This window comes from Myxocyprinus asiaticus, chromosome 13 (genome assembly GCF_019703515.2).
Source record: "Myxocyprinus asiaticus isolate MX2 ecotype Aquarium Trade chromosome 13, UBuf_Myxa_2, whole genome shotgun sequence".
NCBI classification, from domain to species: Eukaryota; Metazoa; Chordata; class Actinopteri; order Cypriniformes; family Catostomidae; genus Myxocyprinus; species Myxocyprinus asiaticus.
The window spans coordinates 43,488,943-43,514,341 of NC_059356.1; the positions used below are offsets into that span (position 1 = coordinate 43,488,943).

Sequence of the window (25,399 nt, forward strand, 5' to 3'; positions counted from 1 at the left end):
CTTCCGTCTGTTACAAGTGTGTTTGTTTAAGGTGTAACTGTGTATGATTTATTCTCAATTAACCATGCAGTTTGTCAGGGAGGTGAACATGGATTTAACTGACATTTACGTCTCTTACTGTAGAGACCCTAAAGATTAGACTGTATGAGTCATTTTCACTTTTTTTAGGGCTACAGTATTTCAGTAATGATTGAGTTCATATTTAACCAAATCAGTGTTCCCTGTTTTGTTTTTGTTTTGTTTTGTTAACTCAATTCTAATTAGTGATAAAAAAAAATAAATAAAAAAAATGCAGGTGATTTTTGCACGGGCAAGCACCACTCACATTTTCTTAAGAAAAAAAAATAAAAATCTTGATGTATACACAATTTCTGTAAATGTAATTACTATTTCTAATATATTTGTATTTTTTTTTTTTTTTTTTTTTTTTAACATTTATTTATTGCCTAAATTCAGTGTTTCCCTGTTTTGTTTTATGTGTTATTTTGTTCAATGTTTAGAAATTTGGTTAATTTTTGCACAGGCAGTTTGGTAGAATTTTTGCATGGGCAAGCACCTCTTACATTTTATTAAGAAAAAAATTAAATAAAAATAAAATCTAGTTTATATCTGTAATTATTAATGTAGACTCATAATTACTTGTAATTACTATGCTAATTTGTTATTTATAAATGTAAATGTAAATAAGTTCAGTGTTCTTATGGTTTTGTTTTGTTTGGTTTTTGGTTTGGTTTTTGGTTTGGTTTTGGGTTTTGTTGTTTTGGTTTGGTTTGGGTTTTGTTTTGGTTTGGTTTGGGGTTTGGTTTGTTTTTGTTTTGTGTTTTGGATTGGTTTGGGGTTTGGTTTGTTTTTTGTTTTTTTTTTGGATTGGTTTGGTTTGTTTTTGTTTTGGATTGGTTTGGTTTTGTTTTTGTTTTGTGTTTTGGTTTGGTTTGTTTTTTTGTTTTGTGTTTTGGATTGGTTTGGGGTTTGGTTTGTTTTGGTTTGTTTTTTGTTTTGTGTTTTGGTTTGGTTTGGGGTTTGGTTTGTTTTGGTTTGTTTTTTGTTTTGTGTTTTGGTTTGGTTTGGGGTTTGGTTTGTTTTGGTTTGTTTTGGATTGGTTTGGGGTTTGGTTTGTTTTGGTTTGTTTTGTGTTTTGTGTTTGGTTTGGGGTTTGGTTTGTTTTGGTTTGTTTTTTGTTTTGGATTGGTTTGGTTTGTTTTTGTTTTGTGTTTTGGTTTGGTTTGGGGTTTGGTTTGTTTTGTGTTTTGGTTTGGGGTTTGGTTTGTTTTTGTTTTTGTTTTGGATTGGTTTGGTTTGTTTTGTGTTTTGGTTTGGTTTGGGGTTTGGTTTGTTTTGGTTTGTTTTGTTGGTTTGGTTTGGGTTTTGTTTGGTTTGGTTTTTGTTTTGTTGTTTTGGTTTGGCTTGGGTTTTGTTTGGTTTGTTTTTGTTTGGTTATTGGATAACTGGGTTATTTTAATCAAAATATTTGTGGTAATATTTACACAGGCAAGCGCCACTCACATTTTCTCAATAATGTTTTTCAAATTTAGTTTTCATCTGTATAATTACTCATGTGTACTCAATTACAAATTCTAATAATTTTGTATTTAATTACCCAATGTTACGCAATAATTACACAATACTGTGCAAAAGTTTTAGGCACTTGTGAAAAATGTTGCATAGTGAGGATGTCTTCAAAAATAATGCCATAAATAGTTTTCATTTATCAATTAATGTCATACAAAGTCCAGTAAACATAGAAAAAGCTAAATCAATATTTGGTGTGACCACCTTTGCCTTTAAAACACAACCAATTCTCCTAGATACACCTGGACACAGTTTTTCTTGGTTGTTGGCAGATAGGATGTTCCAAGCCTCTTGGAGAATTCACCACAGTTCTTCTGTCTATTTAGGCTGTCTCAATTGCTTCTGTCTCTTCATGAAATCCCAGACTGACTTGGTGTTCAGTGGGGGGCATTGTGGGGGCCATGATATCTGTTGCAAGGCTCCCTTCTTCTATTCTATTTGCAAAAGTAATGTTTGGGAGTCTAAAATTTATATTTCCTAATGACACACTAAAGCTGAAGATATAAATAACTATTTTTAAGACAAATGTTTTTTTTTTTTTTATTAAAACATCTTATGTGTCTAAGACTTTTGCACAGTACTGTATTTATTTATAATTTGTTATTATTTCGGTTACAAATTTACCATACACTGACTACTGCCCCTTGCAGGGTTTGAACCATTCATCGGTCTCTCTCTTTCTTTCAGAGGATGGGCGCAGTGAGCGGTGACTGGAGGAGATGTCATTCGGTCGACTCCTGCGGCGTGCATCGTCCAAAGCCTCTGACCTCTTGACCTTTAACGTGGGCACAGGGGGATCACGAGCTGTGCAGGACGGAGAGATCATCTTCTCTAAGAACAATGTGTGTGTGCACCCAGCCGAGCCCCTGCCTGGTCTGCCTGAACATCACCCAGGTAACGCACACGTGTGCACCATTGAATAGTTGAACAATCTGACTTGTATACACTTCTGACTCTCTGATTGTCTCCTCTTTCAGGTTACCTGTGTGTGCACCTGGAGAAAGACGAGACTCTCGGCTCCACCCTCATCCTCACCTGGGTGCCCAACTCCCGCATCCAGCGCCAGGATGAGGAAGCGCTCCGCTACATCACGCCCGATAGCTCGCCTGTCCGCCACAACTCCCGCCACAGAGCCCACCGTGGCCACTCTCGCCCGCCGCCCACCCCTGAGGAAGAAGAGGATGACGATGGGACAGAGTCAACCCAGCAGAACCAGCAGCTTTCAGAAGAAGGCGACGAAGGCTCCTGCGAGCTCTCCGCAGACGAGGTGAGCCGGGACAGCACCCTCGGCTCCGACTCGGACACCTTCTCCTCACCCTTCTGCCTGTCGCCCGTCAGCGAGGCCCTGGCCGAGAGCTGCAGCTCGGTCTTCCTGGATAATGAGAGCAGGTGAGAAAAAGCTGAAAATGTCGAAATACAGAGACCTTGAACACACTGAGGCAAGAAGCTTTACATTTGTGCAAGATCCTCACATTTATAATGCTTCTCCAATGCATGTTTGAAAGGTTTTGATTAACTTTTGCCTTAAAAAAGTTCAGAAATAGAGATCAGCCTCCTCGGGCAGGCACATATTTAAATACCCCTTCGTTAATGCTAATAGCTATTAGAATGACGATATTTTGTCTAAAGTTTTATGGATTCCAATATACCAAACTTTTGAATTGAAGTTGTGCAAAGCAAATAATTACACCTGTGATTGAAAAGGTTTTCAGTGGGTGTTTGATGTCAGAATGAGTCTATCATTTGGATGCTGTAATGTTTCAGTTTTGTTACCGCAGATCTGCGTAGGGACTGTATGTAGTAAGAGGAGCCGCTTCGAGCTTATTCATAATTCATAGATCAGCTCAGCTTGGCTGCATCCTTCAGTGCAGCAGTAGGTCTCATGTTTTTATCACTCTTTAAAAATACAGAGCATCCTATAATTGCCACAGACCATCTCTCATAAGACTTAGCAAAGATTTAACAATATAAGCTGTGTAGACGAAAACATTTTCATCTTGGAATCTCTTTAAAACCAGCATTTCTTACAGTCACGTACCATTTGTTCTACAGACATGAATGAAACTTCAAATCATATGGCATGTTGAGACGAGGTGTGCTGTTACTTGTCCAAGCCTACTTACAATTGGTACCTAGCGGACAGTAAAACAGGCAAAAAAATTTCAGACTTACATTGAAGGAGGGACACGAGCCATACTGTATATAGAGACCCAAAGATCATAGAGACTTAGAAATGGGCTCGTTTGACATTTACCAGAACACGCTAGTACCCACTAGCAACTACTCAGAACACTTTAGCAATCACATAGCAAAGCTCAAGCTGCCATCCACAACATCTCTTACATTTTCTCTTTCAACAAAGGATGTTGCTCCAGGAACCTGACATAATTGTGTACATGATGTGAAACTAGTTCCATCAGTTGTTTTAAAGGGATAGTTCACCCAGAAATGAAAATTATGTCATTATTTACTCACCCTCATGTCGTTTCAAACCCGTATGCTTTTTTCTTTTCTTTGTGGTACACAAAATAAACCAAAAAGCCAATTGAGAATGGAAACAGCAATGTGATTAAAAGACAGCAATGTCCAATAAACAGTTTTTTTTTTTTAATGTAAAAAGCCACAATTAAAAACCTGGTTGACACTCACGCTCTAGAGATTAGAGCAGATCATCGGCGCAAATAGTTTGGTGATGGCTCACACCACAATCGCTCTGCGCAAGTGCACGCTTTAGATGAGAAGCATATTTAGCGCGTATAAAGCGGTGAAAATTTTTGGATAGAGGAAGAACCCTGTCATTGTTCTTTCCCTGCTGTCCGTAACCCTAATCTGAACAGACCTACGAGCAATTTTTCATCACTTGTTGAGAAACACTAGTCTATACTGCCCTACAAAGGCAAAACTGCAGTATGTTTAAGTTGAGTTATGACCTAAATGGCGCTTTTAAAGGGTTAGTTGACCCAAAAATGAAAATTCTCATCATTTACTCACCCTCATGCCATCCCAGATGTGTATGACTTTCTTTCATCAGCAGAACACAAATGAAGATTTTTAGAAGAATATTTCAAGTGAATGGGTGCCAAAATTTTGAAGCCAAAATCAAGATAAGGGCAGCATAAAAGTAATCCATATGGGTGGGTGGTTAAATCCAGATCTTCTGAAGCGATATGATAGGTGTGGGTGAGAAACAGATCAATATTTAAATCCTGTTTCCTTTACTTTCACTTTCTCCTTCTTCTATTTTTGGTGATTCACTTTCTTCGTGCATATCGCCCCCTACTGGGCAGGGAGGAGAATTTATGATAAAAAAATGACTTAAATATTGATCTGTTTCTCAGCCACACGTATCATATTGTGTTTGAACACATGGATTCTTATGGATTACTTTTATGCTCCCTTTATGTGGATTTTGGAGCTTCACATTTTTTAATCCATTCACTTGCACTGAATGGACCTTCAGAGCTGAAATATTCTTCTAAAAATCTGCATTTGTGTTCTGCAGAAGAAAGAAAGTCATACACATCTGGGATAGCATGAGAGTGAGTAAATGATGAGAGAATTTTCATTTTTGGGTGAACTATCCCTTTAATGGTGACAGATGTGGTCGCTATAAACTGTCGCTATCATTTGAATGGCGGGGGCTGCATGACAATTTTTCAAAGATCCTACTTTTGCATTCCACTGGAAAAATAAATAGCGTATGGGTTTTACACAACATTAAGGTGAGTAAATAATGCAAATTTTTCACCTTGTGTTAACTATTCCTTTTAAAAAAAGTTCAGTCATTTTCAAATAAGAACTGATTTTTATGATTGTAAGAAATACATAAATGTACAGGAATGTTAATAGTCATATTTTAGTATTGAATAGACATTTTTCTCAAATGAAAAATATAAGGTTGACATAGCATGGTGTAATTACAAAGCTTGAAGTTATTTAAGGACTCTATTTGAACTTTATTTCTCCATTTGAATGTTTTTACCTACTAATATTTATTTCAGCGTTTGTAATATTGCAAACCCAACTGAATATATGCTGTTATGCCTGTGTGTTACACTTGTAATGCTGCTCTGCAGCCACATGGGGGAGACATTACAAGCAAATCTACAAGAGAGAGCTTTGCAGAAGTACAGTGTTTTGGCAGGAATAGAGCTCAGTCTGTGAGTTTCTAGAAATGAGGCAACACCAGATTTCCTCCCCCATATGCTTAATCTAACATTCCCTCTTTTCAGCATAGTTTCCTCCTTTTGTTGTTTTGGCCTGAGCTGCAGGGGTGAGGCCGGGACATGAGCTGACCATCATGATGATTAATATTAGTGGTTTGTGTTTGACTCAAACTATGATGGAGTATTCCATTCCTCTGCACTGCTTTGGGTGAAGGAAGTTCTATCTGGCCTGTTTTTTCAATTATTTGTTTTCTGGGTTTCACTTCCTCTGTGGATCCGTAATGTTTATATTTTGTGTCAGCTCTGATTTTGTTCCTGATTTATGACTTCTCTTATATAAAGTTTTTTTTTTTGTTGTTTTACTGTATGTCTCATACTCATGCTATTCACTCTACATTAGATTTTGTTTATCTCTCACCCTCTCTTGCTATCTCAACTTCTTGGCTCAAGTGTTTTGCTAAGTGTAGGATTTAAGAATTTAAGGAATCATGAACGCTCTTCCAGCTAAAATCAGTGGGATCACCTTCTTATTTAAAGGGGGGCAAATTCTGCACTTTGTTGCATAAATTTTTTTTCCCCCTGAAGTCCACTTACAATCATAGTTAAGGTTGCTTGCACCGAAAAAAGTTTCCAAACTTTGGAAACATTGTGACCCTTATAATTAAACGGGTTGTTTTTGCTACTGTACCTTTAGGACTTCTGTATTTAAATGACCTCTGTAATGACTGACTAATCTTATTGCATGTGAAATCAGAAACAACGTCCCGCCAAGTTGCTGAATACTGAATAGGAATTGATGTATGTAAATATTTGTTAATGTGACTATTTCAGACTATTGTTTTATTTATTTACTCTTTGCTGCTTTTTACATCAATGGTCAAGCCAGACTGGGATTGGAGTTTTGCATTGTGAATGTTAGAGTATATTTACTAGTACACTAAGCACCTTAAAAGAGGAAGAAAAAATATGTTTTCCATGAAATATCCACTTTAAGTTATTGTATGTAAGAATTATAAAACACACTGTATATGATATACTATATAAGATGCTATATAAATACATATTATTGAATTAAAGAAAGAAAAGAGTAGAAGACTGAAACAAACGGAAAAAATGCAATAAGTGAAATCAGGCGGTGGTGGGCGGGTAGACAGATGGGTGGATGGATGGAAGGGTGGATGCATGGATGGATAGATTGATGGGTAGGAAGGTAGGTAGGTAGTTGGTAGTTAAGGTGGATGGATGGATGGACAGTTAGTTGAGTAGTTAGTTAGGTAGGTCGTTAGTTGAGTAGGTAGGTGGATGGATGTATAGATTAATGTGTAGTTAGTTGGATGGGTAGATGGATGGATGGATGGATAGATTGATGGGTAGTTAATTGGGTGAGTAGACAGTTGGGTATATAGATGATAGGTAGATGGATGAATGGGTAGTTAGTTGGGTGGGTAGACAGATGGATGGATGGGAAGTTAGTGGGTTGGGCAGATGGATGGATGGATGGGTAGCTAGTGGGGTGGGTAGGCAGATGGGTAAATAGATGGATGGATGGTGGGGTTGGGTGGATGGATGGATAGATAATTAGTTGGGTAGGTAGGATATATGGGTTGGTGGACAGATAGATGGGTAGTTAGTTGAGTAGGTATGGAGTTATTTGGATGGGTAAGTAGGTACGTAATTGGGTAGTTAGGATGGATGGATGATGGATTGATGGATCGATCAGTTTCAAATTATTTAATTTCTTTTTATAATAAATTGTGTCTGTTTATTTTGTCATGATTTTAAAGCCTCTGTAAAACTCAAACATAGCAAGGAAGAGACTGTAATGAACATGATATGTAACATAGCACTGTATACTGTCTAACACTGCCTCAATCTGCCATATGGCCTCGTGTGTGATCCTGCTGTAGTTTGGACCTCTCGAATACCACATAAGCCATAAACACTGCGCTCCCACAGTGGATCTGTGACAGGGGTCGTGTCTGGAGGGGCTGCTGCCCTGTTAGACGTGCTCTGTTAGAGAAAAGACGAGTGTGAGAGAGAGGCATAGGTCCCGCGCTTCAGGTTACATCTCTGGCAGTATAACAGCAAGAGGCCGAGCAACACAGTAACAGAGCGAGGCACACACACACACGGAAAGAGAGAGGAGAGATGTCGGGGGAAATTGGCTGCCAGGCCTCTTGATTTGTGTCTGTGCTCGACTCCTGCCAGCACAATAACCTCCTAGCATTCCTCTCATTCCTGTCCGCTTTCAGTGTCCTCTCACACACACTCTCTCGTACCTACAGCTGTCACAGAGTTTCACTCTAAAAACCCATCGGCAGAACAGATTAACTGTGCAGCTGGTTTACAGTCGAGTGACTTGCTGAATTGAGTTGTCTGGTGAAGCTCATAAAAGTGACTTTGAGCTAGATGTAAAAAGTTCATAAAGTAAAAGCCATAATTTGAAATCTGTAGAAACTATTTTTTTGACTCTGAAAGATGAAGTGGATAGTTTCTGCACTACTAGTGTCATCAAATGGAATTGCAAAAATAAACTAGATAAAAATGGAATAAAATCTGTATTCCTTTTACACTGAATGGAATAACAAAATATAAACTAGATTTACCATTTTTGCCTGTGCAAAACTCATTGCCACTAGTACACTGATGCTAGTATGTTGTGAGTGTTTGCCAGTGCGTCGCTAGGTAGGTGTTGCTTACTGGACCAAGTCAAAAGAGCCCAACCCCAAATCTGATATTCTGGTCTCTATGGATTGGGTCCCTCTTTCAGTGCAAGTCTATGGGACTTTTTCACCTGTTTTATTGTCTGCCAGTCTGCTAGTCTGATTGCCTAAAAAAGGTAAAAGCACACCTCTCCTCAACAAGCCGCACGATTTGAGGTGTTATTCATTTCTGTAGCATGGTATGGGATGAGTTCAAATGCTAGTAATAACCTCGAACCATCATTTCCAGGGAGTGTGATGAACCCATGGCTCACTCTGCAAGCTCCGCCTCCAGTCTGGACAGCCACGCCCCCTTTGAAAGTAGCCAATCATTGGGTGTTCGGTGGGAGGAGCAGCAGAAAGTTATGGCTTTGGAGCATCTTTGTGGGGTTTTCAGAGTTGACCTGGGTCATATGAGGTCACTGCGTCTGTTCTTCAGGTCAGTCAAGATCCTACGACCGTTCATGAGTGATTTTTGACTTTTATCTGCAGTATATATTATATTAATATTATTTCATTATATTTAATATGTTAGTTGTCACAACACAAACGTTTTTCCTCAATGTTTATTTGTGCTTTATTATGCTTATGCCATTAAATTTAACAATCCCTTGCTTTCTTTATATACTTTTATTCTATTTACTCCTACACCCAAAATATATAAATATAATTCACCTGCTTATGTTACATTTACAATTGTAATTTCTGTTCCTCATTTTGGGCAATTTTGTTTAGTATAGTCGCAAGTTATGAATCTATTATTCCTTCATAGAAGAATTATTGTATGCACATAAATCAGTAAAGATGACATTTTATATCATTTATACATAATTCCTCAGCAAACATTTAATCATGGGAAAAGTCTAAACGACGTCAATAAATATGCTAATAATGTACATGTTGTGTATGAATGATGTCAAATGTAATCTTTACTGATTTATGTGCATACAATAATTCTTCCATGAGCTAGAAATATTTCACATATACTGTGTGTACTGGTATTTTGATATAATGTTTTTGATTGGAAACCTGCTTTTTGTGTTTAATTGTTGTCCTCTCTTGATTTTATCTTTTGATATGTATGCATAGATTTAGCATAATATGTGTGAATGCTAGTATACCATAAAAAAGCACAGTGTATGTCTATGACATTTTTTGAACATTTGTATTTTTGAGTATGTTCAACTAATATATGGATTCAGTTGCGCTGCTGTTATTTGGACACTGATGACGATGTACTGTTTGTGCACTGAGCACTTTTTGGCCTCTTAATATATTCCTGAAAGATTTTTTTCTATGGACGTTGTGTGCAAGCCTTCTGTTTCCTCAGAATTATGCTCAGAAATACCAAAACGCATGCTGTTCCTTTAGTTAACTTTTATTTCTCTGCATTTCTCCTGTTATCTCCAGGATGTGGTGTTTACTGAGTCTAGTGTTGTGAAAGTATGTTTGTTTGTCATGGGTGTCTGTTGTAGTGATGAGGCGTGCACGTGTGGACAGCTGGTCATCGCCAGCAGAGAAAGTCAGTACAAGATTCTTCACTTCCACCACGCTGGGCTGGATAAACTGGCCGAGGTGTTTCAGCAGTGGAAATGCTGCAGGGAGACCCAGCTCAAAGACCAGGTTTGGAGAGGCATTTGTTTCACTATATTAGTGAGGACTTCTCATAGACACAATGTTTTTATTCAGAGGTAAACCTAACCCTCACGTAAGCCTGTTAAGATGAGTAGATGTAAAGCAAAACATGATTTGGTAGATTTATTAGCCTTTTTAACTAGCGAGGAACGCTCAAAAAATGAATATTTATTTAAATAGCAAGACATGTGATTAGGTTTTTTTTTCCTCTTCCACTGTCCTCCGGCTTCAGGTGTCAGATGAGAAGTCATGCATGCAGTTCTCCATCCGCAGACCCATGTTACCTTCTGCTGAGATGCACCCAGAGGAGCGGCTGTATCGACGGCTGGATGTCAGCTCTTGGCTCCGTCATCTGAACAACAGTGGTCAGGTGGTGGAGGAGTACAAGCTCAGAAAGGTCAGACTGAGTGACTCTGAAGAGCCTTGCTAAAGATCAACATTAATGGTCACCAGCATGTATTGTATTTTGGATGCAACATGAAAACACATACTTGTTTGAAGAGAGAATTTACTTTATATTTGAATTGCATTCATAATGGTGCTTAACATCATCTCAGTATTTGCACTTTTAGTCACAAATCTTAATTTCAGATTGGAGATTTGAGTAAGAAAGGTTAAATTGTTCTGAATTTGAGTCGCTCAGTATCTTTGTTTTCTCAGGCAATTTTCTTCGGGGGTATTGACCCGTCTATCCGTGGTGAGGTGTGGCCCTTCCTGCTGCACTACTACAGCTATGACTCCACCTCTGAAGAGCGTGAGGCCTGGAGACTGCAGAAGCGTGTGGAGTACCAGGAGATCCAGCAGAGAAGGTTAGACTGGTGTCTTAGTTGGACTAGTGCTGATCTAGATGCACTAAACCTTGCTACTATGAAGTTTGAGGTGCAAAACTTTAAATCAGTGGATTTTTGTTTTAGTTATCATTTTTGTCTTTTGAAAAAAATCTGAATTTCAGTCCATTTTACATGGACTAAAATGTCATTTTAGTGTATACATAATTTTAGATGAAAATATTTTGTATTTGTTTTAAATAACAATTTAAGTGGCAATCAGTACATGTGTGCAAATGTGGCTTAATTTGTTTTAAATTAAACAATTAACTAAGCTCATTAAATCATTGTCAGGCTGTTAGAACACTTATAATGGATGGGAGACCTCCTGGGGAAAACTAAGGTTACTGCTGGAAGAGGTATTAGGGGGTGCTCACCCTGTGGTCTGTGTGGGTCCCAGTGCCCTAGTATAGTGACAGGGACACTATACTGTAAACGTTTAAGATCTCCCCAGAGTGGCTCGATGATATTAAGGTCAGGAGACTGTGATGGCCATTCCAGAACCTTCACCTTTTTCTGCTGTAACAACTGGAGGGTCAACTTGGCCTTGTGCTTAGGGTCATTGTCGTGCTGGAAAGTCCGAGAGCGTCCCATGCGCAGCTTTCGTGTAGAAGAATGCAAATTGTCTGCCAGTATTTTCTGATAACATGATGCATTCATCTTGCCATCAATTTTCACAAGATTCCCCGTGCTTTTAGAGCTCACACCCCCCCAAAACATCAGTGAGCCACCACCATGCTTCACAGTGGGGATGGTATTCTTTTCACTATAGGCCTTGTTGACCCCTCTCCATACATAGCGCTTATGGTTGTGACCATAAAGCTCTATTTTGGTCTCGTCACTCCAAATTACAGTGTGCCAGAAGCTGTGAGGCGTGTCAACGTGTTGTCGGACATATTGTAACCAGGCTTTTTTGTGGCATTGGCATAGTAAAGGCTTCTTTCTGGCAACTCGACCATGCAGCTCATTTGTTCAAGTATCGTCGTATTGTGCTCCTTGAAACAACCACACCGTCTTTTTCCAGAGCAGCCTGTATTTCTCCTGAGGTTACCTGTAGGTTTTTCTTTGTAACCCGAACAATTCTTCTGGCAGTTGTGGCTGAAATCTTTCTTGGTCTACCTGACCTTGGCTTGGTATCAAGAGATCCCCGAATTTTCCACTTCTTAATAAGTGATTGAACAGTACTGACTGGCATTTTCATGGCTTTGGATATCTTTTTATATCCTTTTCCATCTTTATAAAGATCCATTACCTTGTTACGCAGGTCTTTTGACAGTTCTTTTCTGCTCCCCATGGCTCAGTATCTAGCCTGCTCAGTGCATCCACGTGAGAGCTAACAAACTCATTGACTATTTATACACAGACACTAATTGCAATTTTAAAAGCCACATTTGTGGGAAATTAACCTTTAATTGCCATTTAAACATGTGTGTGTCACCTTGTGTGTCTGTAACAAGGCCAAACATTCAAGGGTATGTAAACTTTTGATCAGGGCCATTTGGGTGATTTCTGTTACCATTATGATTTAAAAAGAAGCCAAACAACTATGTGATGATAAATGGCTTCATATGATCACTATCCTTAAATAAAAGACATGATCAGTCATATTTTCAAAATCAATGCCAAAATTTCACAATATCTGCCAGGGTATGCAAACTTTTGAGCACAATTGTATATATATTGTGTGTGTGTGTATATGTATATATATATATATATATATATATAAAACTCTACTCCCTCCTCTCCTCTAATAGTTGGTGTGTGTGGTGAGTGTTCTGGTGCACTATGGCTACTGTTGCATCATTCAGGTGTATGCTGCACACTGGTGGTGTTTGAGGAGAGTCCCCTATTCACTGTGTAAAGCGCTTTGAGTGTAGTGTCAGAAAAGTGCTATATAAATGTAACATTTCATTCATTCATAAATCCTAATGCCTGACTTTGATTTGGTTTTTAAATTTTGTATTAAGTTAACTTTGTAATATACATTTTTTATAATAATTACAAATTATATATTATATTATATTATAATATATTATAATTTTTTATTATATTATATATTAACTTAGCTAATTAAATCATTGTCAGGCTTTTAGAACATTTATAAAGCCTAATGCCTGAGTTTGATTTAGTTTATTATCATATTTTATAAAAATTTTGCACATAATAAATAACTTTGTACGGGTGTTATGTATCGACCAATGGCAATAATAATAATAATATATATATATATATATATATATATATATATATATATATATATATATATATATATATTTGCCTTTGGCCAATACACAACACACTTACAAAGTTATATTATATACAAAAGTATTACAAAAGTATAGAAATTATTTGTAAACTTATTAAAACAAACTGAAATGTCTGTTTTTATGAAACCTAATAATGACAAACCAGATTCTGCTCTGAATCATTCTCTTTCTTTTTGCTGGTTCAAAATTGATGCTTTAAATGCTGAAACCACAGAGCTTGATTAACATAACGTATCAAAAGTATCATGGTAATATCATTGCATTCTTTGAAATGTCGTGCAGTATTATGTAAATACCTTGGTACATTAAGATGGTAGTCATTCATTGCCATGGTATATATCAAATTACGTTGGCACGGCTCTGTAGGTCTTTGTCACATGGCAAATATCTACAGTACATACTTGAATATTAACATACTTCAATTGAGTGACTACATTTTTAATTCTATGTTTTTCTTTTAAATAACTTCAAAAATACTGTTGTCCCTTTGTTGGAATATTTTGGGCAGTTTAATCCAATTTAAAGCATTTCTATAACAAAAAGGTGTGGGGAAAGTAATTTCAAAAATATGTCCACTATTTCAGTGCTGTTACTGAGGCATTGAATAACATGTTTCATTACAATAATGCCAATGCACTTAGTCTCTCGCAGTGATTATTTTTGCTGATGTTTTAATAATGAATAGGTTGATAGTGTGTGTAAAGGGTGTTGCTGTGCAGTCAGCTGTCTAAACCTCAAGGGCCCGAGGGGTAGTCAGTGAGAGAGATGTGGGAATAGTTCACACAAACAGAGGTCTCGAAACACTTACATGAAGTTGCATCAGGTCTGGCATTGATTCGAGCAAAACAAACAATGTTAATGAAATCCCACCTGCTTGCTTTGAGAATGTCTAAAGCCTTAGGGGCCACCATGGGTTAAGGACGAGAATGTTATGATGTTGAACATAGTGTTTTAACACAGCGCAATTTGTTCTGTTCAGTACTGTTTTATTCTGTTTTGTTCTGTTCTGGTTTTGTTTCTATTGTTTTGTTTGTTTTGTTATTTTCTTTTGTTTTTTGTGTTGTTCTGTTTTCTTTGATTTGCTTTGCTTTTGTTTTGTGTTTTTTTTTTTTTTGTATTGTTCTGTTTTCTTTATTTTGCTTTGCGTTTGTTTTTGTTTCTGTTTTCTTTTGATTTTGTGTTTTTTTTTTTTTTTTTTAGTTTTTTATAGTTTTTTTTTTTTTTGCCTTTTTTTTTGTTCTATTTTTTTTCTGCATTTTCTATCAACTCTTCATCATCTATTTACAGATCAGGAAACCCATCTTTTTGGTTGTTGCTGTGGTTCATCTCTTTCATTTTGCAATTCATTCTACAGGTTGTCCATGAGTCCAGAGGAGCATAGTGAGTTCTGGAGGAAGGTCCAGTTCACTGTGGATAAAGACGTTGTGAGAACAGATAGAAGCAACATGTTCTTCAGGGGAGAGAATAACCCTAATGTAGAAATCATGAGGTTAGAGTTTGTCATCTGCCCTCTTTCTTTGGACATCCACTCATCCATCTTCCTATAGCAAATATGTCTTTTCTTGTCATTCCAAACATTTTACAACATACAACAACAAATTTGTCAAGACATAAACTCAGTTATAGCCAAGCAGAGACCTGAATAATAATATCAGCAACAAGTTCAAATAGAGCTGTAAGCAGCAATTAGCAGAATCCTGTGAGTATCGGAAGTTACCGTAAAGTATTTGATAAAATTAGGCTTGGTGAATTCTGCCTAATTGAAAATTTGATTCATTTACAGTATACCACATAATGCTTGATTATGTGGTTCACTTTGTATAGTATTATTCCTTGCACATTGCTCCCTAAGGAAATTTCTGGATTTAGCATGTATGCTCGCTGAACACGTTTCAAACATGTATAACATGTTTCAGACATGTACAAGCTGTTTTCTTAACAGAACAACCATTTGTAAAAAGGATAACCCACATTTAACTTTATAGTCTATGGAGTTGCATTGATTGTCTTACATTTTAATATAAGACTTAACAAATCTATTTACATTTTGCAATATTGCAAAAGCCATGCAACCACCTTTTTTCCACTGTACTGTATGATAAATTACCCATTGCCAGAAAAGGAAATAGTCATTGTTGGAATTAATGAGTCTTCCTCATTCCATGAATAATATACAGTATAATATTAATCAATTGAGTTATTCTAAAAAGAATTTTTTTTTAATTAATCTTGCACAATTAAACTTTCAAATTCTTTTTATTGAGGTTTCGTTTTTCCACTTCCCTCTCAGACGAATCCTGTTGAACTATGCTGTGTTTAATCCAGAGATGGGCTACTGTCAGGGCATGTCAGACCTGGTAGCTCCTCTACTGACAGAGATCCAGGACGAGAGTGACACATTCTGGTGCTTCGTGGGTCTTATGGAGAACACCATCTTCATTAGTTCTCCTAGAGATGAGGATATGGAGAAGCAACTGGTGAGGATGGTCTTCTGTCTCAAAAACTAACAGACACTGGCATAGAATAAAATAGAAGTTTGTTCTTTTTTTCTTTAGGACAGCTTTTCTCTCTTTATAACCATTAATTAAACCAATAATTTCATTGTAATGTAGTTCACACAAAAATGTTGTGTTATGGCAAACATGTCTTAATGTGAATTGAATGGCGAGACTTAGTTTTGACTTTTTTACTGCTGATGCATGGCAGCAGTTTGAAACACCAGCTGTGACATGTTAACAGTAAAATGCACGCCCTTCACCACAAATATTTGCTTACAAATTTAAAAAAGTTGAATTAGCATCAATAAAGTCTGTCGTCATACGTCATTGGAGAGCTCATGAATTACTAAATAAACGTTGCATTAACAACAGATGGTGCTACCAAATTAGGTACCGAGTTACAAATTTACTAAGTAGTTACTAAGCTCTTAGTGTGAACTTAATGGCCCTAGCAGCCTTATTGGACGGCTTATTGAAATGATCTCATTGAGTTTATCAAAGGCTTATTGCGTATTGAACTTGCAATCTGTTGGTGCAACTCTACCAAGGGGCCAGTGGAACTTTGTCAAGACAAATTATAATGAGACTCACTTCACTCTAACTTATAAAAGCTGAAAAAAATGAATGGTATTGTTTTTCATTGACTTCAAGTGGTGTACTTTGGCAGATTTGTGGAATTTTAGGAATGTTTGTTGGTAAAAAAAATTATAAATGCATTTCACATTGCAAACTTTAATTTTAAGCAAAAAGTGTGTAAAAATCGACAAAGGTGCAAGACTTAAGGTCCTCAAGAAGACTTAAAATGAATAATTTAATATGCTATAATATAAAAATCGAGCTTGCCTCTAAACCACTAAAAATCAAGATGTACAACAAAACTGACATCTTGTTTAATACTTTAATTCAATTAATAACTGTTTTTATTTAAAGGGATAGTTCACCCAAAAATAAAATTCTCTTATCATTTACTCACCCTCTTGCCATCCCAGATGTGTATGACTTTCTTGCTTCTGCAGAACACAAATTAAGATTTTTAGAAGAATATTTCATCTCTGCAGGTCCATACAATGTAATTGAATGGGTGCCAACATTTTTATGTTCCAAAATCCACATAAGGGCAACATAAAAGGACTCTAGTGTTTTAATCCATGTCTTCAGAAGCGATATGATGGGGTGGGTAAGAATCAGATCAGTATTTAAGTCCTTTTTTTTTTTTTTTTTTACTATAAATTCTCCTCCCTGCTCAGTCAATCTCCACTTCAGGTTCACTTTCCCATTCTTCTTTTTTTTGGGTGAACACCCTTTAACCCTCCTAGTGTCTTCCGGTCATTTTTGACCCTGGACAGGTAAAGAATGCATTATAAAAACTGCATAGTTTTTGGGGCTGGAACCAAGCGTTGTGACTTGGCCAAGACCATCAAAACACATATAATAAAAAAATAGTTTTTGTATATAATGGTTTAAATGAAATAACAATTTAAAACAAACTGTTCCTTGGTCAAACTGACCCGTATGCGAAGAACCAGTTGTGACATTTCACAATGGGATTTTCTGGATGTTATACAGCTTTAAAAAAAATGGTCTTTTGACATCTATGAATCAAATTTGACCTAAAAATCTTTCATATTTCCTCAAACTTTGCCCCGATATGGTTCTCTAGCTCCTCCACCTGCTCCACTGGGTACTGCATCTTTTCCACAAATTACACACTTTACTCTCAAACGGAGTTTGTACACACATGCACATGTCCAGACACATGTAGAGAGTATTTTTTACAGTTTGAATGGGTAATATATTTGTAAATATGTATATTAACATGGTTATATATGAAAGGGTACAATGGGGCTAAAGGCCTCCCAGTGGTAAAATACTTATTGAATGTTATTTTCTTCTACATACTTACTTTTTACATTTTTACATTTACATTTCTAAAACATTAGATGGCTGAAAGAACTATTACTGCACATTCTTAAAACCCTGTAGCACTGCAACAAATTGTTTGACATTAGTGGGAAGGAATGGATTTGTCATAATGGATGTGTAAAGTGGGCCCATTTTGACTGCTGGAAAAGGCAATAGAGATTCATTTCTGAAATAGGTATGTACTAAAATTGTAACTAAATATTCTCTGTTGATTTAATGCAAGTAGAATAAATCAGAAGTTGTTGTAATATATACTATAAAATATTATAAATATTATAGATATTATAAAATGCCAAAGGTGATTGAAATAAAAGTACATTTAGACATCTTTTGCCAATATTTACCAAGTTTTGAAACTTTTTTTTTTTTTTCTGCTTTAAACATTGTTACTCCATTATTATTCTATATATATTCCATTATCATTACATACTTTGAGACTACAATAAAACAGATTTTGATTAAGGGGGTCTTTTAGTGGCGTTGTACATTAATCAAGAAGTTCTGCATTTTGAATGGTTTTCAATACGGGTCAAAAATGACCCGGAGGACAAAAGGAGGGTGCAGTTTCTTAAAGGGATAGTTCACCCAAAAATTAAAATTATCTCATCATTTACTCACCCTCATGATATCCCAGATGTGTATGACTTTCTTTCTTCAGCAGAACACATTTGAAGAAAAATAGAAAAATATCTTAGCTCTGTAGTTCCTTAAAATGCAAGTGGATGGTGATCAGACTTTTGAAGCTCAAAAAAGAACAGACAGCCAGCATAAACACCATCCATATGACTCCAACAATTAAATGAATGTCTTCTGAAGTGATACGATCGGTTCTGGTGCAAAAAAGGTCAATATTTAAGTACTGTTCAACTATAAACCATCATTTCCGATAAGCTTCATGAGAGGGCGGAGTTCACGCGGTCTCTCATGTGACATATTCGCGTTGGCATGTTACGGACGTAATCTTACGTTCTTTTCTCGGTTGAGACATCCAGGATAAGCACACAAATGAATCATTGTGAGTAAACAAACAGATACAAATACAGATCTAAACCAAAACCAATGAAGCCTCTGTACAGCGTTCCTCCTACTCAGCTGTAAACAGCGCTGCTCTTCCATCTTCCTCTCACGTGTCTCACGTGCCAACGCGATTACATCACGCGCATACTGCTGCTGACCGGAAGTGATGGTTTATAGTTTAAAAAGTACTTAACTATTGTTCTTTTTCGCACCAAAAGCAATCATGTCGCTGTAGAAGATATTAATTTAACCGCTGGAGTCAGTATGGATGACGTTTATGCTGACTGTCTATGATTTTTGGAGCTTCAAATGTCGAATCACCATTCACCTGAATTTTAAGGACCTACTGAGCTGACATATTTTTTCTTCAAATGTGTTCTGCTGAAGAAAGAAAGTCATACACATCTGGGATGGCATGAGTGTGAGTAAATGATGAGAGAATTTTCATTTTGGGGTGATCTAACAATAGGAGGGAGGGATAAAAACATAAATTTCTTGGAACTTCTGTAATCACAAAATTAAATGCTATTAATTATTTTAATGTATTGACATTCCGAGTTTCTGTTAAAGTTTGAAAAAAAGAAGCTTTGTCATTTTTAGAACAAACCCCAAGCAGAATATTTATAAGAAAATCAATACAGTGCAATTAATGTGTTTTTTCATGCCGAGTTCAGATGTACCTGCGAGAGCTTTTGCGATTGATGTTGCCTCGGTTCCACCAGCATCTGACTCGGTTGGGTGAGGATGGACTACAGTTGCTGTTCTGCCACCGCTGGGTTCTTCTGTGTTTCAAACGTGAGTTTCCTGACACTGAAGCCCTGCGCATGTGGGAGGCCTGCTGGGCTCACTATCAGGTAAAACACACACTATGCTGCTCATCTCAGAAATGGTATGAGGTTAGCAGTTGTGGGTAAAGGGTTAGGTTAGGGGTTAGGGTTATTCTCAAAATGTGGCGTAATAAGGTTAAATTCGGAGGTTCTACATTGGCATTTTGTGTAATCAGAGATTGGTTAAGAAGCACTGGAGATGTTTCACATACTGATATTGTTGTCACAATAAGCTAGGGTGTATCGTGAGTGATTCACAGGAAACCGTTGAGAAAATGTCTTGGCCATATTAAACACCAAATTAATACGGAACAAATGTCAAATTATATTTTGCATGCAGAAAATTAAGCCTACAGTTAGGATCATAAAGGTAATTTTCAGGACGCTTAAGCACATTTACCCCCCAATTCTTATTATCGTAACATTTCCGGATGTTTTACTTGTACTATACCCGTTGTTTTTTTTAATGGGAATTCTTATTACCGTAACAGTCATGTTTTTACTGTAATACAAAAAAAAAAAAGATGCTGTATACAATGATTTTTTAAATTAAAATTAGCGAAAATTAAAGGTAATACCAAGGGCGAACTACTATGATGTATAAATACTTTTACAGTTTACAATTTAAATAATATATTACTTTTTTCTAGGACTGGCAAATTTATCACATTCATTTCTGTGATTAATATTTTTTGTTTAATGTGTTAAAAACATTAACCCAATTAATGGAGTATTTATTTATTTTTTTACTGAAACTTTTACTGAAACACAACTTGTTCCTGGCGGGCAGCAGATGCTCTAACCCCGCCCCCACCTTAATCCGAACCATATGAAGCCTGTAAGGCAGAGTTGCCTGCCAGGAACAACATAAGGCACCTTTCTCCCATCGCAGAAGAGTTTGCCCAAATTGTAACTGCAACATGTCCACTGATTTTATGACATGTATACATATACTTGTATCAAAAATTAATACCTGTAAAAACGTGACTAATTAACTCTATCCGCCAAAAAGAAAATATAGTTGCAAGCAGCGATGATGGGCCCAAGCACAACTGGTTCATTTCCACCCGGTGGCTTTTGGAAAACAATGCAAGGTGGACAATTTTGAAACAATTTGGGTAAATATAAGAGGACTATTTTAAAGTCTGTTGTAAGAGCCACACTTCCTGCTGCCAGGTGATGGCGCTATGACTGTGACCCAAAATAGTAAAATCCATGTGATTAGCACCCAAGACTAAACATACATCTCAATTTTGATCTAAATCACACATTGCACACAGAAGATATGAGACACTTCCTGTTTCCCATTTTTCACCATTAATTTAATGCCTCGCCATGGCAACACTGTTCGATATATCAAAATCTGTTCGCAATTTAACATCTTCAATGTCTTGGAATAATGTTGTCTAAATGTGGTGACAGTCTCATGAATGACCTAGGAGTATTTAAAAGTTCAGAGTCTGCAATATTCAAAAAAATTCCTGTTGGGCGGACCTAATGACTATAATTATGAAAGTTGTCTGGCTTGATGAGAACTATATATGTACAAATTTTGGTGACTGTTGGTGAAAATGGGGGGTCTTACACACCCATTTTAAAGGGGGCGCTACAGAGCCCCCCCTACATGCCCATGCGTGAACTTTTGCCCAGAACTAATGGCCAATGACTCTGTGTGTGCAAAATTTCATGAAATGCCAAGTACCTCAAAAACACCCAAATATAGGAAGAAAGGAATAATAACAATTAATGAGTTGCCATGGCAACAATATTTAAGATATCAAATATCCCTTTACAAATTTACATCAGCAGTGTCTTCACATTATTCTAAAGAATTTTGAAGCAATTCATGTAAACACAAGAGGGCTATTTCAAAGTCTGTTAAAAGTGCCATACTTCCTGCTGCTAGTTGGTGGTGCTATGACTGTGACCCATAATAGCTACATCAATGTGATCAGCCCCCATTACCAAACATACTGCTGAATTTTCAACAAAATCACACAATGCACACAGAAAATATAAGGCACTTCCTGTTTTCCACTTTTCGCCATAAATGTATTGCTTCATCATGGCGACAACATTCAAAATATAAAAAATCTACAGTGTCTTGGCATGATGTTGCACAAATTTGGGGCCAGTCACATGAATTTGGCAGTATTTAAAAGTTCAGAGCTTGCAATTTTCCGAAATTTAAAATGGCCAACTTCCTGTTGAGCGGAGCTAATGACTGTGAGTATGAAAGTTGTTTGGCTTGATGAGAACTATAATTCTGGTGACTGTAGGTGAAAATGGGTGTTACAGAGCCCCCCTTACATGCCCATTTTCAAGGGGGCGCTACAGAGCCCCCCCCGCATGACCCCCTGCAACTTTGCCCAGCCCTAATGGTTGATGACTCTAATGTGTGTGCAAAATTTTTTCACACATGTTAAGTACCCCAAAAGTACCGAAAACCTTGAAAAGAATAATAATAAAAATAAATATAGCCATAATCTGTGATTGTCGGGGGCCAAGCGCATATGGTGAGATGATCAAAATAATGAAATTTGACAGAAAAGATCCTGTGGATGCTGTGGACATTTGAACTGCTTTGAGCAGTTGCAAAAATAGGATGTTATAGCGCCCCCTAGCATTAGAAAATGAATGAAACTTGCCATATTACCTCAGTGTTCTCTTTTCCATGTGTACAAAGTTTTGTTAAGTTTGAAAATTGCACTCAAAAGATACAGGCTAATTAGTCATTATAGGCCACACCCCAAAACACATTTGTTTATATCTTTGGAACGATTTGGTATATCAAAATTCTTTGAACAACTTTTTGTCAGGATGGTCTGTAGATAATGTATACAAAGTTTCGTGCGAATATGAAAAATGGCCTAGGACGAGTTCGAAAAAGTAGGTTTTTCAAATAAATCGAAGTCATAGTCGAAGTCGTAGAAAACTTTTGTTGCGGAAATGGAAATTCATGTGACCGTATGACTTGGTGGCACTGAAGGATTCTGAATAAAATAGAATTTTATTCTAGCCTATACGGTTCTAGAGATATTAGCAAAAATGCGAATTAGCTAATTATAGTGCCACCGTGTGGCCGATTGTCACGAAATTTGATATACCACTTCATGTAGACACCCTGCTTGTGTATAGAAAGTTTCATAACCATCAGCTGAAATTTTATTGGCCACTGGCAGCCATATTTGTTGATTTGTCGAATCGTTTTTTTTAATAATATGTTAGCACTTGAACCAAAGAAGATGTATATTTAATTTGAACTTTGTCACTCAAACGACTGCGAAGTTATGCCCCCTAGTAGCAGAACTGTACGAAACTTTGCATACATCTTCAAAATGTAATGCTGACTATGTATACCGAGTTTGGTTACGTTTGGTGTTGGCATTGAGTAGATATTGATAAATTATTCAAATCACGTTAAACCAAAGGAATTGTATTGTTAATATCTTTGGAATGATTTGACGTATCGGAATTTTTGGAACCAGTTTTTGTCAGGAGGGTCTGTAGATGATGTATACCAAATTTCGTGCCAATCGGACAAATGGCCTAAGAGGAGTTCGAAAAAGCATGGTTTTCAAAAAAATGTAAATGCCAGAAAATTTTTAGAGATGGAAACGAAATCGCTGATAAAAAAGAAGGAAAAATCTTTTGATTCTAGCCCTCACAGTTGTGGAGATATGAGCCAAAATGTAAAGGTGCTTATTATAGCGCCACCTAGAGTCGGATGGGTGTGCGTGTATGTGCTTGAGTAGCGGCCGGGATTTGGGACCATCCTGTCAAGTTTGGTGTCTCTAGGACTTACGGTCTTTGCTGCCCATTCGCTTTTAGGGCAGGAAAAAATAAGAAGAAGAAGAAGAAAATCCTAACAGATACAATAGGGTTCCAGCACCTTCGGTGCTTGGCCCCCTAATAATAATAATCCTTAGAAGAACAATAGGGTCTCCGCACTTTCAGTGCTTGGGCCCTTATAATAATCATTAGAAGAACAATAGGGCCTCAGCACTTTCAGTGCATGGGCCCTAAAAACGGGAATTTTTTACACGTACATACAGTATATAAATAAAATAAATGATGACTAGCCAATTTCTTGAAAGTTCTTTGAGACAAAGTATATATGTTTATGATGATTTTTTAATGTTTGTTGTAATGTATTATAATGTATCATAATTTAATCGCGATTAATCACGGAAAACTGTACAATTAATTTGTTACTTTTTTTTTATCTATTCACTGTTTCATGTTACTGTAATGAGAATATCATAATGGTCATCTTTATTTGCATTGGGGGCTAAAATGTACGTAACTGTCATCTAAAATATTAATGATTCTAAAAATAGGTTTCTTTTTCTATAGGTAAAAATATACAGTATATGTGTCATTTGATTTGTTTTTTATTTTAGCATAAAATGATTGATTGAGATCTATAACTGCTATTAAGTATTATATAATGAACAATCATTCATATCATACGCACAAAGAAGTTATGTTTTATATAGTCTGAAATGTCTCGTGGTTATGTGGTATTGGAGGTTTCCCTTGAAAAGAAGTCAAAACTCCCCCTCATGGATTTAGTTTAAATCTGAAATGTCCCTACGTAAACTGCAGATGTTTATTTCCCTTTTTTGACTTCCTCCTTTCTTTCTTTTTTAGGATATTTATTGCAAATGTCAATAAGAAATATGTGAGAGTTCAAAAATTTGTAAAACATCAAGCAGTATGAAGGACTGTTCTGTGTAGAAATGTATATATCTAGAAGCCAAGTCAGATTTTTAACTTACAAATAAGTAAATGATGACAGAATTTTCATTTCTGGGTCAGCTATCCCTTTAACATTTGTTATCATGTTACTTTGTACAATTGCTTACAATGCTTCCTTCTGTCTGTAACTGAAACCTTGGAAACCATTAGTAAATGATCTTGTACACAGCACAGTTCAGTGTTCCTTAAATGCACTACGGTTGGATGAAACAGACAAACATGCTAATTCCTACCCATTAGATAAACGTATGGGTGTCAGTATCGCTTTAAGGATCTCTGCAGAGTGTCTAATGAAGATGAGATGCTAATTATCAGGCTTCCACAGAATACCATTTGCATACATTGGCATGGTAATAACGAGGTGATTTAAGGAGTAAAGTGCTCCCCTCAATTGCATGTCGACATTTACTGCTTCGTAATTGGCTCTATTTGCATTTAGCCTCATCGTGATTGGTCGAGGTTATGCGACCTGGTATTTTATTGGTTGTTTTCAGAAATAACGCTTAATGGATGGTGTTGGTTGTTCAATTATGAGCTCTCTGTAATGTATCTGTATGCTCTTTGGCAGACAGACTACTTCCATCTGTTCCTGTGTGTAGCCATCATTGTGCTTTATGGCGATGATGTTACCGAACAGCAGCTCGCCACCGATCAAATGCTGCTGCACTTTAGTAACCTCTCCATGCACATGAATGGAGAACTGGTGCTGAGGAAGGTATGAACACACACACGCACACTGTGAGCGCTCAGCCTCCCCACAGACCTCCTCATGGTTATGCATGCTGCACTGTTGTCTTGTCAAACAAAAGCGATTTATCTCCGTACTGCTGTATACAAATGATATTTTTCTTATGGCAGCTGTTTGTGTGCCAAATTATTGTTGAACATGGTGTTTTATATAAAGAAATTTGTCTTAAAAGCAACACTTATTATATGTAATTAGCAGCAATTATTCCCCATTAACACTAAATAATGTCACATTACAGTTAGATGCAGTACATTTGTTTAAAGTAATGATATTGGCCAGGCTGATTAATCTGCTGTTATCTGACCAGTTTGAAATGATTGAAATTGACATTTGACTTTTTTCTGTTTTCAAATATTTTTTTGTGAATTGAGGAAAAACTGTGTAAAATAAGTTTTCATTCAAGTTACGTCTTGTACATCTTGCTAATAATGGTATGTGCTATTTACACCCCAGTGCAAA

The 25,399-nt window shown here is 36.7% G+C and overlaps 1 protein-coding gene across 6 annotated transcripts in view; it reads left to right on the forward strand.

Annotated features, from left to right (window-relative positions):
* LOC127450224 (TBC1 domain family member 16-like) overlaps positions 1-25,399 on the forward strand; it is a 37,487-nt gene that overhangs the window by 9,125 nt on the left and 2,963 nt on the right. For 3 of the 6 annotated variants that reach the window (XM_051714132.1, XM_051714133.1, XM_051714134.1), the window contains 10 exons: positions 2,257-2,463; positions 2,547-2,958; positions 8,688-8,876; positions 9,913-10,060; positions 10,305-10,469; positions 10,733-10,881; positions 14,521-14,655; positions 15,457-15,643; positions 19,279-19,458; positions 24,761-24,907. In XM_051714132.1, coding sequence (XP_051570092.1) covers positions 2,289-2,463; positions 2,547-2,958; positions 8,688-8,876; positions 9,913-10,060; positions 10,305-10,469; positions 10,733-10,881; positions 14,521-14,655; positions 15,457-15,643; positions 19,279-19,458; positions 24,761-24,907 — 1,887 coding nt within the window. In that variant the 5' untranslated portion in view covers positions 2,257-2,288. Of the gene's footprint in view, positions 1-2,256; positions 2,464-2,546; positions 2,959-8,687; positions 8,877-9,847; positions 10,061-10,304; positions 10,470-10,732; positions 10,882-14,520; positions 14,656-15,456; positions 15,644-19,278; positions 19,459-24,760; positions 24,908-25,399 lie in introns of those variants that run through there. The other 3 variants (XR_007898934.1, XM_051714135.1, XM_051714136.1) reach the window with 3 other exon arrangements.